Consider the following 14,103-nt stretch of genomic DNA (forward strand, 5'->3'; position numbering starts at 1 on the left):
AACTTTTAAGTCCGCTTAGATGCGGCCACACTGCTCTGCCGACGCGCAAAAACAAACAAAAATTTTATCAAATAAAATTAACTTATACATAGATCTCGTCATTGAAATAGTTAAATTTTATTAAGTTGTAAAGAGATGACGTGTGGAAAATGTCGCGGTCACAAGGAGCGGAGCGTGAAGTGCCTTATAGCCGCCTTGGACACAATCAAAGAGCACGCCTTAAGTAAGCCAAGTATATTTACATTTACTCAATTTATTTAACATGTTCCACTTAAAGTGATGCAACGAGACTCAGAGGAAAGTGCGAGGACCATAGAACAGCTAAAGATCCACAATGAAAAGCTACACAAGGCCTTGGACTTGCTGAAGGAGCGACAGGCATCCTTGGTCCAGGCGGAGAAGCGCAGGAAGCTGTTGCCCACGAAGATCAAGGATGACATATCGCCGCAGCCGCAAAGCCAAAACTCCCTGAACATGAACATAGCCATCAGCAACATAGATCTCTCCGACGAGGAGCAGGAAGTGGAGGACGATGAGAGCATTACCGAAACGGAGACTACTGCCCGCAGCCCGCGCAAACTGCGATTGCCAATTCGGAAGACGGTCATCCGGGATCTGGAGAATGTGCAGCCGAGCAATGTTTCTGCGATGGGAAATAGTTGGACCCGCAAGACACCCAAGAATCAGGGAGTCCTTACAAAGCTATCACTCACGCACAAAAACAACAGCTTGCACTTGAAGCAGACCCGCCTAAAATTCGAAGCAAATAGGACGAGCACCAGTGAAAAGGAAGTCATAGAGGAGAGTCCCAATTTGAGCACCAGTCTGAAGAGATCTAGACCGCAGAGATCTTTATTGCAGAGGTAATTATCCGTACGAATTATTCCAAAAGTGTCACAGAAATATTTTTCAATTATATTGCCCGAAGATCGAATTTCCCATCTTAAGATTGCTGTGACACTTTCAGCTGCTTTTATTTTTAATACTAAAAGCCAAAGTTGCAGAACAGACAACACGAGCGTTTCAAACGCAGACGTCTCGCTTACCATCACCAGCAATAGCACAGACAAGACCATAGAGCCAAGTTTTCAGTTGGACATGGACGAGTTTAAATTGGACAGCTCGGAACATCAGATATTGCCCCCACCGAACACGCCGCCAGGCTTAAAGATCAGCAACACCTCGGATAGTGTAGTTTTATTGACGCCTGCGACCCAGGATATAATCTTTGTGAATGATACACTCGAAGATGTGAGCAAACTGGGCACCATGGATGTTCTGGCGGAAATTATGAAGGACGATGACGACACGTGCTCGAGTGCTTTAAGACAGTACGAGAAGGTTATGATTAACCAGCAGAAGCAGACCCTACCAAATGCCCCAAAAGTGGAGAGCGTCATTCCAATTAGCAAAGCCGTGAAAATAGAACCTATATCCCAGCCAGAAACCGATTTAGGCAACGAATCAACAAAACTGCCCGAGGATATTGAAAAGTATCTTATGGATATCAAAGAAGAGGATAGCAGGCATTCGGAGGAGGAGTTTCCGAGACCGATTTTGATCAAGGAGGAACCTGAGTTGACGGTCAACGAACGTTTCAACATCGAATGCGTCGAGTGCGAAAAGGTGTGTACAATTTTTCTCGACCATCCACAACCAAATAATATTTATTTAAAATTCTTTACTTAGTTCATCAATTTTATGGGCTCAAATCTGACAGACGCGAAGATCAAAGATTATTTGGCCAAGTGCCGACATGAAGACGCTCGCAGCTCAACGCCGCCGGGATTCTGGAATCCACACATGGTGTCCTTCGCAGAAGGCGATCCACGCAACGAGGTTTTGATAGACACTCGGTTTTGGGACCAGAGATTAAACAAATGACACTTAGGCAATCAATTTACCAACAGTTATTCAGTTTAGACCATTTCATTTATTATTGATTTTGTTAAATCTCAATTCGATCACATTTGATTCACAATTGATTCACAAGTTTCCTCGCTTAGCTTGTTCAATTTCAATGGCCGTGAACAAGGACTTAAAGTTGCCAGCGCCAAATCCCTGAAATAGTTATTATATGAATTACTTGTTCTTGGCAATAGTAGGTTAAGCAATAAATCTTACATTGTGATTGTAGCGTTGGATAACTTCCAGGAAGAGGGTCGGCCTGTCCTGGCAGTTCTTCGTGAAGATCTGCAGCAGATATCCGTTCTCGTCGAAGTCAATCAAAATGTTCAACTTCTTCAGGACCTCCATGTCCTCCTTGATCTTGGTGCGGCTGTGCGAGAGCTGCTCCTGAAGGATCTCGTAGTACGAGGATGGAATTGTCAGGAACTCGGTTCCTCGAGCCTTCAGGTTGCTCACCGCCTCGATAATGTCATCCGTGTTGAGAGCAATGTGCTGGACACCACCGCCGCCGTAGTACTCCACGTACTCTTGGATCTGCGACTTCTTTTTTCCATTGGCTGGCTCATTGATCGGCATCTTCACCGTCTCCTCGTAGTTTGCCATCACGATGGACCGCAGGGCAGAGTACTCCGTGTGAATCTGCGAGTCGTCCACCGACCAGAAGCGGTGGAATTGCAGGATCCTCTCGTACCAGGAGGCCACGCTCTCCATCTGCAGATCCGGCTGGTTGCCCACCACGTGGTCAATGAAGTTCAGCTTTGTGGAGGGCAATCCGTTTAGAAGGACATCCTTGGGCGACCGCTGGAATCCAGGCAGGAAATCTCCAGCGTAACCATTGCGCTCCACGAAAGTGTGGGTAGTGTCGCCGTACTGCATTCAAGTTAAGGATTTATCCTCAAATATTCCAGAATCAAATCCAAAGACTTACCGTCTTGATGGTAGCGAATCTCACGAATCCCTGATCATCGCTCTCCTCCCAGATGTCGCGGACCACTTCGGCTCCGCGGGACACGGCCAGCGTAAAAATGGCATTCAAATCCTCCACTTCGAAGGCTACATCCTTGACACCGTCGCCGTGGCGCATCAGGTGGAGTCCATGCTCCTCGTCATCCGGCGTGTAGGCGGAGACGAACACAAAGACGATCTTGTTCTGGCGCACGGCATGCTTGGCGAAGCGTCGCTCCCCGGTCTCTAATCCCTGATAGCCAAGTGGTTCGAAGCCCAGTCGAGTGGTATAGTAGCTGGCCGCCTGCTTGGCGTTGCCAACGTAGAAGGTCAAGTGATCAAAGCTTAGAAATTTGCCGGCTTCAGGCTGAAAGTAGTGAAGAAAGTAGGTCAGCATTAAACGATCCAATACACAAGCATATGCTTTCGAACTTACTTTGGTTCCTTTGTCAGTATAGCTGGTCTGTTGGTAGTTAAAGAGAAATAATAGAAGTCATTAGAACAATGTCACCTTAAAATGATTATAACTATTTCATCCTTAGAATGATTATCATTGGTTTATCCACTTTTATCATCGAATTTTTATCGAATTTGTTTATATCCTGTTTTAAAGTCCATTTTATGCGCACTAAAGGCCTGTTACATAACCATCGCCACCACATGACCCATCGCCTCATTTACCATTATCACTCAGACTCAATTTATGCAAATCCTCTCCTCGCACGCGATATAGTTTTCTTCGTTCCGTCGATCTTACACGATCTTCAAATTGATTATGGCCTGAGCTCAGCCAGTCGGAGGCTTTTTATAGGGCGCTCAGTTAGGTGGATCAGGTGAAAATCCTGTACTAATTTAAATATAAGCCAAACTAGTATTTTGTTTATTTCGAATGCCATATTATCGGAATATCTTAGCTAGCTGGTTATTGATCGCATACTTAAGCTGAACCTGCAGAGATTTGTTTACTAGAACAGGTGTATAACTCTTAATTAATGCAATCTCGGGCGGAATGAATTGCACTTTTGTAATGCGGGTCGGGCCTCCAATCTGTTTACTTCGTATCTGAGCGGCGCTTTGCAAGTTCTGCGCTCGAAATTTCACTTCCTCAAGCTCGTTACATGAAGATACAGATAACTATGTGTTCGTTATGCAAAAGTTCGCCTCATGTCAGAATTCAGCTAAATATTCATGAGTCGAGTCTAGTGAGTTCGAAAATCGGTTGCCAAGTCGCACTGAACTTGATTCCAGTTTCGAGCCCCCAAAAACGCAACAATGGGCCAACTGAGTGCTAATGCTATCTGGATTGTTATTGTTAATGTTATTGCCATTGTTACACAGTGCATAATGTGGGGCGTTATTGAAGTTGTTTTGCATTATAACCACTTTGCAAGGTTCTCAAAACAAATGTTCGAAAACTGGTTAACAAATCTGTTTGTTGTTACGATTTAATAAAGCGGCACACGCTAGTCACAAATCACAAAAACTGATGATTGCCTTTATCGGCTTTTAATTGCGGGGATAATAGCTCTAAGAGGATTGGAAAAGGATTTCAAATCATTAGCTTGACGGTTATTTTTTATATTCGAAAGCGCATAATTGAGCTGTATTTAAATATAGAAAGACTGGTTTTGGGAACTAGATTAGGTATTTAAGCAAGTTCTGTTATTTTTATAGGTATTTAGGAATATCTAGCTTATAGATGAATGAGCGTTTTAGTGATCGTTATTTTTAAGTTTTGGGTTAGACAACATCACTATAAACATCGTACCGTATATGATATGGATATAGATTTATGCATTGGGTACATATTATATTTGTTAAACGGCTTTTATGTATAGTATCAAATAATTAGTTTATGATCGTTTGATCAAGTTATTTACTGCCCCTGGTTTTTTTTTTTTTTGGGATAGGACAGTTCTCTTAATCATTTTGACTGACGATTCGTGTCAGGTGTTTGGCAACATGCGACAAGCCCATAAATTAATAGTTCTTGCCGCTCTGCCACATGCTACGTTTCCCTGCACACATGGCGTATGAGCAATTCAGGCAGCTAAGCATTAATGGTTAGCCCTAGACAAAGTCTCCCCCAGCTGCTAATGATGAACTGACAGTCGGATGGAAGTGGTGAGGTGGGGATGGAATGGAATGGGGATGGGTTGGGAAAGAGTGGGCGGCGCACTACGAAATGGTCGATTGGTCATTGGCAAGAAGCCAAATCAATGCTTGACATTTATTATGATTGGCTTATTAGGGCGCTGCAGAGGCGACAACCTGGCAGAAGTGGAGGGAGTTGGAAGTGGCCCTTGTCGCCAAATTGCTCCAGATGGTATTATAGCTATAAAACCATATGCCTGAAAAAGTTCTTGTATTACAAACCCATTAAATTCCTAGGCGTATTATCAAAAAATATTCTATTCACATTCATGCAAAGTAAAAATAATAGAAATCTGCATCTGAAAATACACAATTAAGGCAACTTTCTAATTTCAAATCCTCCCAGGTCCTTTCACAACATTGATTCCATTATCGCCCTCATAAACGGCGAGGTTTTCTATTTGTTTACTTTACACCTGGCACTCCTTGGGTTCCATTAGTCAAAGAATCCCGATGCACTCCCTCTAACCTATCCCAATAAAAATCCCAACCGCTCAGATTTGCCATTAGCTGAGCAAACTTTTGTCCTTGGCGAAATGGGAACGGTACCTTGCTCAGCTCGGGTTGGTTTCGGGTTTGATGTGGGTAGCCTGTTGCTCTATAAGGATATTACGTTTCCAGGCTTCTCCCGCCGCCCTTTGCCGCTCTCTTTTCTGCGGCTGGAGCGGTGAGACTTACGCTCTTTCGGCTAGACGGCATTGCCAGCAGGGAAAGTTTCTCACGGGGGTTGCTTTCTAAAAGGATTATTCGCAGACAGAAGGATGTGGGTCTCTATTGTTGTCGTCAGTAACTTCAACGCGGATGCACAGAAAGAAATTCGGAGTGACTCTTATTTCATTTAATGTTTTACCTTACCTTATGTACATAGGTACTAATGGTACTGTTTGCGTATTGAGATCATAAATATTGTATTCCTTATTTATATCCTTTTTATATTCATATTTAATTTAATCAATTTTATTTTAATGTCACTAGTTATGCAAATATATCACTTAACATTTCGCTTTATGGTCTTTTTATGGTTTTAAGGGCTGCAATGCTTAGCAAGTGAAATATTTCTTATATGCAACCCTGCACACTCTTTTCTCAGTGCTGTGTTATGGTCCTTGTTATTGTGGTTGTTGTTGTTGCCATAGCCGCAAGCTGTCGCCGGTCGACGTCACGCTTTCCATCCTTCAGTCGCGTTTACTGCGCTGCCCAAACAACAAGCCAAAAATAATACGAGTCGCAGTAAAACCAGTAGAAAAATCACAAGTGTGTAACTGCTCCAAAATTATCTAATATGAATTGCTATAATTTCGTAGAAATAAAACGGCAGCCGCAAAACTAAATAAATAAAGTCAAACGTACTTGAACTGTCGCTGAACCGAAAATCATTTTTCGTTATTTTCCATTCCGTTTTTCCCCAAACTTTGTTTTTTGCTGGTGCTGTAAAAACTCATGTTCAACGTTTTTTCAAATATTGACAAATTGGTGCGCGTCTCGCCGAGCGATTAAAATCTTAATGTTTGAAAAAATGCTAAAAAATAAAAACAACAACAACAAATGGTTGGCCCCAAACAGGCGAAAAGCGAGGCAAAAAAGTTTAAATGTTACAACATAAATTATACGAATTGCTATGCTCTGAAAGCATTCTCTAGTTAGTGGTTCAAAAATAGTTCTTATGTGTTATTTTTGCGATTTTGTTGATTGATTGTGCAGTGTGAAAATGATCATAAATTTGGTAAAGCCTTAAAATCACTTGCGACTCTAAAACCGTTGTCCCGTCCAGTACTTGTCAAACTCTATGTTGTGGGGAACGAGTTTCTGTTTGAGAATGAGCCCTTTGTTCCTCGCGAACGTTTTCTCCTGCAGGACAACTCGCTCTCTCTCTCTCTTTAGCTTCGTCCTTTACCCTTAAAGGAGTGCTTTCCCGGGGTGTTTCTTTGCCGATAGGATTACAGGGGTTAGGAAACTCCATTAGAACGCATGCGCGCCATTTCCCTTGGGGTGGTGAGATTTCGCATATGAATGTTGGTTTCTAAGCAGATGTTTTCCTTGGGGTACGAAGTTTCTTAAGGTAGGTCCGTTGATCTGCAGGCACAAAGTATTCTAGGACATAACAGTAAGTGGCACTCTGTTTCTTGCACTGAGATAAAACAGACTAAGTCATCATCTTTATTTTTAAAAGATGAAAACTTTAACCCATAACAATGTGTGCTAGACTAATTTAGTATGATGTAGAGTCAGAGCTAATTTACACTCGAAATCCTTTTATAGCAAACTTAATCATGTAACACTTTGCTCATGTCTATATGATACATAGTTGTTGCACGATAAGCTAGAACAAACACAAATGCAGTTATCAATGCTATTCCGAATGAGCTGATAAGGAATACCTCCATCATCCACTTATCCCACCCACTAGACACTATATTTGCATGCAAGTTTGCGAATCTAATGCGCCTCGCGTGCCAAAAGTCAATCGGAAAGCATTGACAGAGTCACTTTAACCATTACCTGGGCATATGGTCGCGCCCCTTTGTGTGGCATGCCACTTGGCGAGCGGGGATGTGGCCCATTAAAGCCATAAAAACATTACCAGGGGGGAGGTAAGCAGGATGATTCACTTTCACCTTGACACGCTTTAGCACCCCTCCACGCCCCCTTTCGCCCCAAAGGATATTGCCTTAGCCAGGCGCTGGATGGCATTAGTTCTTTAAGCTCATGTGCTGTCATCTAAAGATATTTTGATATGGTCTAGAGATATTTACCGCGGAATTATGGCTTTAAGTGCCGCGGTAGCTGAAACCACATCAAGCGAACAAAGCATTGGCAAAGTACAATAAACGCCCACGCGTCCTGAGCCCATGAGCAGAATTTAATAGTCTGGCTAGCGCTAGAGAGTAAGGTCTATAAAACAAGATCTGGCATGGTTTAGCCGGGGAGATTTACGATTCTGGGATGGCGCAGAGCATTGGCACATAGCAGGTTGCAGTTGTACAAATAAACAAAAGATTCGAGTAGGAAAACTTCCTCATATTATTTTTAAAACACAAAATTATGAAGCCCCGAGAAATTTTCACCGCATATATATGTATGTGTATGTATATTTGCCTAGGTATTGAGATGCAGATATATCTATTTTAAAGGGATCGTTGCGGGGCATTTAGGTGGGCATAAATTATAAAAATATTTCAGTGTGTCAGATATTGTTTGTTCGGTATGCCAAGGTATGTTTGGTGATTGTTTATTTACGATTTTTGGTGGGGGGAAATGGAAATGGTTACGCTTCATTTTGAACAAATTACTGGGGCTTATAAAGAGGCGTCTTATTTAAGGGAATTTGATTAAATGCCTGTTGATGGCCTGACATAAAGTGTAGTTTATTAGGGTGATAAGTGATTCACATCATGCTCTGTTATTATTATAGTGTAAATGAAGCTGATTCAACACTTCTACTGGCTTCAAATATAAGATAAATGCAGATAAAGTACCTATTTAATATGATATTAGGTGAAATCTACCTAACTATAAGTGCAAGTGCAATTGGTATTCTAGTCGTTGGGCTTTCAACTATTCGTAACAGTGATGTACTTAAGCTATACGAAGCGAATGTTCATTCCGCTGCCAAGGCACAGTGGTATTTGTTCGGAAATATGCATCAAAAATATGTAAAGGTACATACATACACATAGAAAAAAAAGAGAAGGACATATTAAAAGAATTCATAATAAAGTAAGTTTTTGTCAATACAACAATCTAGATTTTGGAAAAGTGTTCTTAAGCGACTGTTGCATCAATCTTTTAAACAGCAGTGTTGCATATCTCATAAAGAAATTGATTTAAAGGTGTATTAAACACAGTGGTAAATACCATATTTGTTTTTAATCACGAATCAAAATTAAAGGTAGAAAAAAGGGAGAGGCTCTCACTAAATATATGTATTAATAATGAAATAAGTTTTTATCTATACAATCAATATTTTAAAAGGTGGTACTTCCCACTGTGCGACGCGCTGCGCGGTGGAGAAGTTCGGTGCGAGCCGCTTAGAACGTTTTTGCATGGGCTGGGAATCGGACGTGTGCCCGTCGATCTTGATGCGAAAACCATCGCGGCGTTGGGACAAATACCTACAAGTATCTGTGCACTCCGCCTCCTCACGTGCGTGTGTGATATTTGTAACTTTAATTTATGGGATGCGTTGAGTGAGTCGTCGTCGGCGAGCTTCTTAATAAATTAGTCCCGAAAATACCAGGCATTTTTGTGGAAAAAAATATCAACGAAAGCAACTAATCAGCATGAAATAAAAGAGAGATGAAAGGGGAGATTTTGTGCAATAATTTGTGGATATGTGGAAATTGTTTATTTCGAATTAGATTGTCCAACAGTGAAATAACTAAGGAAAACGTTATCACAAAGTAAAATGCAATTAGTTTGCTATAAGTGTTGATCAACTTTGCAAAACAGTGTAACAATTAATATTTAAAAATATTAAATTACAGTGCATTCATTTGTAGTTATTAAATCCTTAGAAATATTCTTAAAATGTGCTTAAAAATTTAAAATGTTAGTCCAAAACATTAGCACAATCCATCGGCCAAGTGATAACTATATCTTAGTTTTAAGTGCCTTTTTTTGTATCTTTTCCAAGACTCCCGCCACATCGAATTACAGCAGTCGAAAGGAGAACGATGAAAATTGCTTAACAATATAGAAATGCCATTAAACCAATCAGCTGTAAAGTGAATTAGACAAAAGTTGTTCGTGTGGAAAGCGCACAGAATCTGAGCCATATATGCGATTGGAATCTATATTCAGATCGCGACCGCATTTCGAACATACTATATAGTCTCTAAATCTCAATCTCCGCATCCGTGCGACTTACAGATTGTATCCGATTGCTGCGACCGCAACGAAATAAAACGCCAATGAAACCCAGCTAATTGATGTGATAATGCTGCACATGGAAATCATCGAATTCGGACGACGTCGCACGATGTGGAGGAGCCTTTTGGATCGCCTCGAACTGGACGCAGAGGATCGTCAGTGCCTCGAGAGATTACAACAGCCGGCGGAAAGATCCACCGATAAGAGCTTCACGCCAAAGGTCAGTCTGCGTTATCAGCCCGCGATCGTCCCATCATTCCTGTCCATTGGGATTGCGGTGACTATCTGCCTGGGAACTGCCCTCGCCGCTCCGCAATCCTCCTGCATCATGTGCGACAAGGAGGACCTGCGACCACGACTTCCTCCCTACAGCGACAGCTACGAGGAGTACACCTTCGACCACCAGGTGACCCAGCAAGCGGCCCTGGAGTCCATTCAGAAATTTAATGGCTGTAAGTGGCTTTGTATATACAAATTGTCCTAGAATTCTAGTCCTAGAATTAGCTTATTAAATTGCAGTGTTCCAAAATCATATCAAAAGTACTTCAACTAATAATTTGCCCTTAAAATACTCAATTAATGAAAAAGGTCGACTGCATTGACCTCATCTTCCTTAAAGAATGTAGCAAAATAAGAAAACGAAGTTAGTTGTAGATACTTATGAGCACTTCCTATTTTGTTTAAATTTTCTCGGAAAGTGTAATGTATACCGAAGTACAAGTTGTTTGACTTAACTGATTTTTATTGTCTCAACAAGATTGTGAATAATTTTCTTTCTTTATAGCCAGAGGTCAGAACAATGCCTGCAGTTCAATCAAGTGCCCACCAAATACACCAAAGTATTGCCTAGGCGGTCAGGTAAATATAAGCTGCGATCCATGAATGACAGACCAGTGAATTGTACTCTACTTTAAATGCAGTTTATCAACGACCATTGCTGGTGCGAACTGCAACACAGAGAAGGTAAGATACCAAACCCTTAAGATATCACGTTATCAATAGTTTTGAATTAAATTTGGTCAGGTGAAGTTGATTTCTGAGGAGAACTTTCTACAGAACACTCCTGTTTAAGTTCTTAAGTTTCGATATTTATGACTTGCGCATGAGTCTGCGCAGATGGCGCTAAGAAAATAATAAACAAAAAGCATGTGCAGCAGACTCCCACAGTAAACACACGAAGTGGAGACGTGCCACTAACCCACTTGCAACGCAGTGGCAGCGGCAACTCACTAAAGAGCCCAATTAGCTAATTTTGGGCCCTTAACAAGCCGCACTCACGCAAATCACTGGGCATACGACTAATAACTCAGATGACGCAACAGTTGGCTTGGCCAACCGAGTAAAACCCACATAAGTATCCCACGGATCGCAAAGGTGGCAGATACTTATTGTTCCCCCTTGCCACGCGGCACGTGATGCGGCACGGAAGTTGTTAAGTCTGGTCCACTGATCGAACCGCACTCTAATGCTGCGACACGCTTCATTGGCTCGACTGCAGCCACTACAGTGGAGCCTGCCAGGGAAAACTGAAACTTCACATTTAAAATTAATTTAGATTCATGTTAAATTGAAACCACCAGGATGTATCTAATATTTCAATATTTTTTATAAGATTAAATAATTGTCCACTGTTATCCTTTTTTGCAACACAAGGCAGTGCATTTAAATTCGTTTTTAAAATCGAAAATTATTTCCTGACCAACATCCACTGTACTGCGATTACTGTGGCATTCCTTTGTCCAAGTGTCAGTTTATAATTCGTTGGTTTTTTTTTTTTGTTTGTTCAAATTTTCGACTTGTCGATGTGCATTCCGCCTTGGTGGGGCATTTTTCTGGGTTCGGCGCTGGGGTTGTCCACACTTGAATGATTTTCCTCAAGGCGCGCAGTTTTCCATGCCCCTGTAGTTTTCCTTTTCGAATGCACCCACTCGCCCCTTCGAATCGAAACCGTTTTGTGTGCGCCACTCGCTGCATTTAATTTTTTAATTTCACTTAACTTGGATTTTGTGCATTACGCTGCATTGTGGGCCAATAAAAGTCGTTTATTTACCGAGTTCTTGGAAAAACAATATTGAATTGGCTCAAATACATACCTAGTGTTCAAATTGACACAAGATAAGTATGTCAGATTCTTATCGGTTTGCTTTGAGCTTAAGTTGGTTATCAGTAAATATATATATATATATATGCTTAAAATTCGCAGGGAAGGGTCTTGAATTTCTTATCATATCAAAAAGCAAATGCTCTGACTACTTGCAAGTATCTGATCATTGATGTAATAAGACAATACTACTTACTGACTGAACAATTCTGCGCAACTACCGATATCTTTTAGTATGCCATAGGCAATTCCCACTACCGGCAACAAATCCAGTCGATAAGGAACGTGCCTGAAATAGCAATGGAAACACCTGTTCTGGCGACTGGGTGGGCGGCCATACCAATCCCGATGGGCAATTTTAGGTGCCGCTTATAGCGCCCAGTGCGAATATCTAAAGCCTATTTCGGTGTTATTTTTTATAGCCGTTCGTAATTGAATTGATTATGAATTGTGAGCCACAACAACAGCTGCTTTGAAAGTAATCGCTTTGATTTTCCTTGATAATCACATGTATCTCAACCCTAGTATAATCAATCTCACTTTAAGTATCTTTTTGAACAATCTGTCGATTTGAATTGTTACCCCATTGTCCTCGGCTTGTCAGTCGCTAAAGATTATTAACAACGGGGCAGTCACTGAATTGACCCAACATATTACACGCTGTCCGTGTCTGTTTACATTAGTTAATAATTTTATAATTGCATAAATATCTGCGACACGCACCAGCAACAACAACAACAACCAGCTATTTTCTTTTTCTATTCGATGTTCCTGAAAATGTTCACGTCGAACTTCATAAAATTCAACACGTTGAGTTTTATAAACAAATGAGCAACTATAAACAAATGGAAAATAATACAGACACATGCTATGATCCGATCGAAAAACAATGCCGCTCATATTTAGTCACTCGCCGCAGTTTATATTTTCTTGAAAATTATTGTGGCCTTTTCGTGCGCGCAGCTCCCAATAAACATATTCTATTTTATTGATTTCCGTTTCTACTCAAAGCGAAAAGTTCCATAAATTGTGTATTTAAATTAAGTGGTTTCTATTATAAATAGTTAGGCACTCGATTCCAAAACGGGGGCAACACATTGAATATTCTAAATATTGAGCTGATTTTCAAACCATTTATTGACTATATTAGTTTGTGAGTGGAAAACTGATGGATGTGTATTATTAGCAACTAATTTTGAAATGTTTTGCTTTTTATAGAGGGCCTGCCCTATGTGCCCCACGTGTGCTTCGCGGATCAGAAGGTGCACACCTCCTCCGTGGAATCCTGCTTCACATTCGTCCAGGTCAAGGAGTGCTGCTGTGCTGAGATCTGGATCAAGAAGTGTAAGTTCGAGATACAATATCATCGCATCTGGTAGCACGAATAAATCCGTGCTAAATGCCCATGCCACTCACACATGAGTAAGGAGGGATTAACAAAGCAATGCTAATTTAATAACGTAAACATACTTCCCCGATTATATTCAGTTTCCACACGGCGCCTTCGATAAATATAAATATAGGCAGAAAAAAATGCCAGAGAGATCTCGTCAATATCATTCGCTGGCAGAAAATCGAACCATGCTAATTATATTTAGTTTATAATGCTAATTGAAATCGCTCACACCAAATTTTCTGTTGGGCGTCAAAAGCGCGTTCTAAATCATATAGTACAACATCGATATATGGCAAGCTATAAATCCGAAAGGGCAATTAGCCTTGGTTGTATATTATCGTTGTGAGTAGTTTATACCAAGAAATTTTCGAGTAGATTCTCATAATAAACATAACACTTTGGCTAAATGGGAGCTCGCTCATAAATAAATATGTGAAAAGCGGCATCAACAAGTAGCAACCGTTTTCCAGTGAATATATTCATTTTACTCAGCCGAGGAAACACAACTTAATCTGCACTTTTCTTCCTCTACTTCCAGGGCGACACATTTCCGGCAGTTCTCGTGGCCAGCACGTGCCAAATGTGTTGGTGCTGCTTTTATTGAACCTGCTTTCTGCATTCAGTATACTCAGCTGCCGAAGAAGGAGGCGAATATTTTGCCAAAGCTAAGAAATGGATGTGAAGTCATCATGTGAGAAAGCTTGTTGTACAGCACGAAGTCAGTCATAGA

General features: G+C 41.1%; 3 protein-coding genes across 7 annotated transcripts; 2 read left to right on the top strand and 1 right to left on the bottom strand.

Moving 5' to 3' along the window:
- The first annotated feature begins 21 nt into the window (after positions 1-21).
- LOC117139207 lies at positions 22-2,131 on the top strand. 3 transcript variants are annotated; one of them, XM_033301382.1, is made up of 4 exons: positions 24-223; positions 278-863; positions 999-1,626; positions 1,690-2,131. In XM_033301382.1, the coding sequence occupies exons 1-4, from the start codon at positions 136-138 to the stop codon at positions 1,882-1,884; spliced, it is 1,497 nt and encodes a 498-aa protein (XP_033157273.1). In that variant the 5' UTR covers positions 24-135; the 3' UTR covers positions 1,885-2,131. The 3 variants fall into 3 exon arrangements, with proteins under 3 accessions (XP_033157275.1, XP_033157273.1, XP_033157274.1); XM_033301383.1 differs by having other exon boundaries at positions 1,005-1,626; XM_033301384.1 differs by lacking the exon at positions 1,690-2,131 and having other exon boundaries at positions 22-223; positions 1,010-1,158.
- On the bottom strand, positions 1,970-3,620 carry LOC117139209 (4-hydroxyphenylpyruvate dioxygenase). The gene is made up of 5 exons (XM_033301386.1): positions 3,535-3,620; positions 3,290-3,316; positions 2,837-3,220; positions 2,125-2,778; positions 1,970-2,061 (listed from the first exon to the last, which is right to left on the bottom strand). Exons 1-5 carry the CDS (start codon positions 3,535-3,537, stop codon positions 1,987-1,989), a joined length of 1,143 nt encoding a protein of 380 aa, XP_033157277.1. The 5' UTR covers positions 3,538-3,620; the 3' UTR covers positions 1,970-1,986.
- A 2,576-nt stretch (positions 3,621-6,196) lies between these two features.
- On the top strand, positions 6,197-14,067 carry LOC117140497. Of its 3 annotated transcripts, none has more exons than XM_033303462.1 (6): positions 6,197-6,261; positions 9,877-10,328; positions 10,661-10,734; positions 10,797-10,839; positions 13,196-13,321; positions 13,912-14,067. In XM_033303462.1, the coding sequence occupies exons 2-6, from the start codon at positions 9,944-9,946 to the stop codon at positions 14,040-14,042; spliced, it is 759 nt and encodes a 252-aa protein (XP_033159353.1). In that variant the 5' UTR covers positions 6,197-6,261; positions 9,877-9,943; the 3' UTR covers positions 14,043-14,067. The 3 variants fall into 3 exon arrangements, with proteins under 3 accessions (XP_033159353.1, XP_033159352.1, XP_033159354.1); XM_033303461.1 differs by lacking the exon at positions 6,197-6,261 and adding an exon at positions 9,059-9,194; XM_033303463.1 differs by lacking the exon at positions 6,197-6,261 and adding an exon at positions 9,060-9,150.
- Positions 14,068-14,103: the final 36 nt, after the last annotated feature.

Source organism: Drosophila mauritiana, chromosome 3L, assembly GCF_004382145.1.
Source record: "Drosophila mauritiana strain mau12 chromosome 3L, ASM438214v1, whole genome shotgun sequence".
NCBI classification, from domain to species: domain Eukaryota; kingdom Metazoa; phylum Arthropoda; class Insecta; order Diptera; family Drosophilidae; genus Drosophila; species Drosophila mauritiana.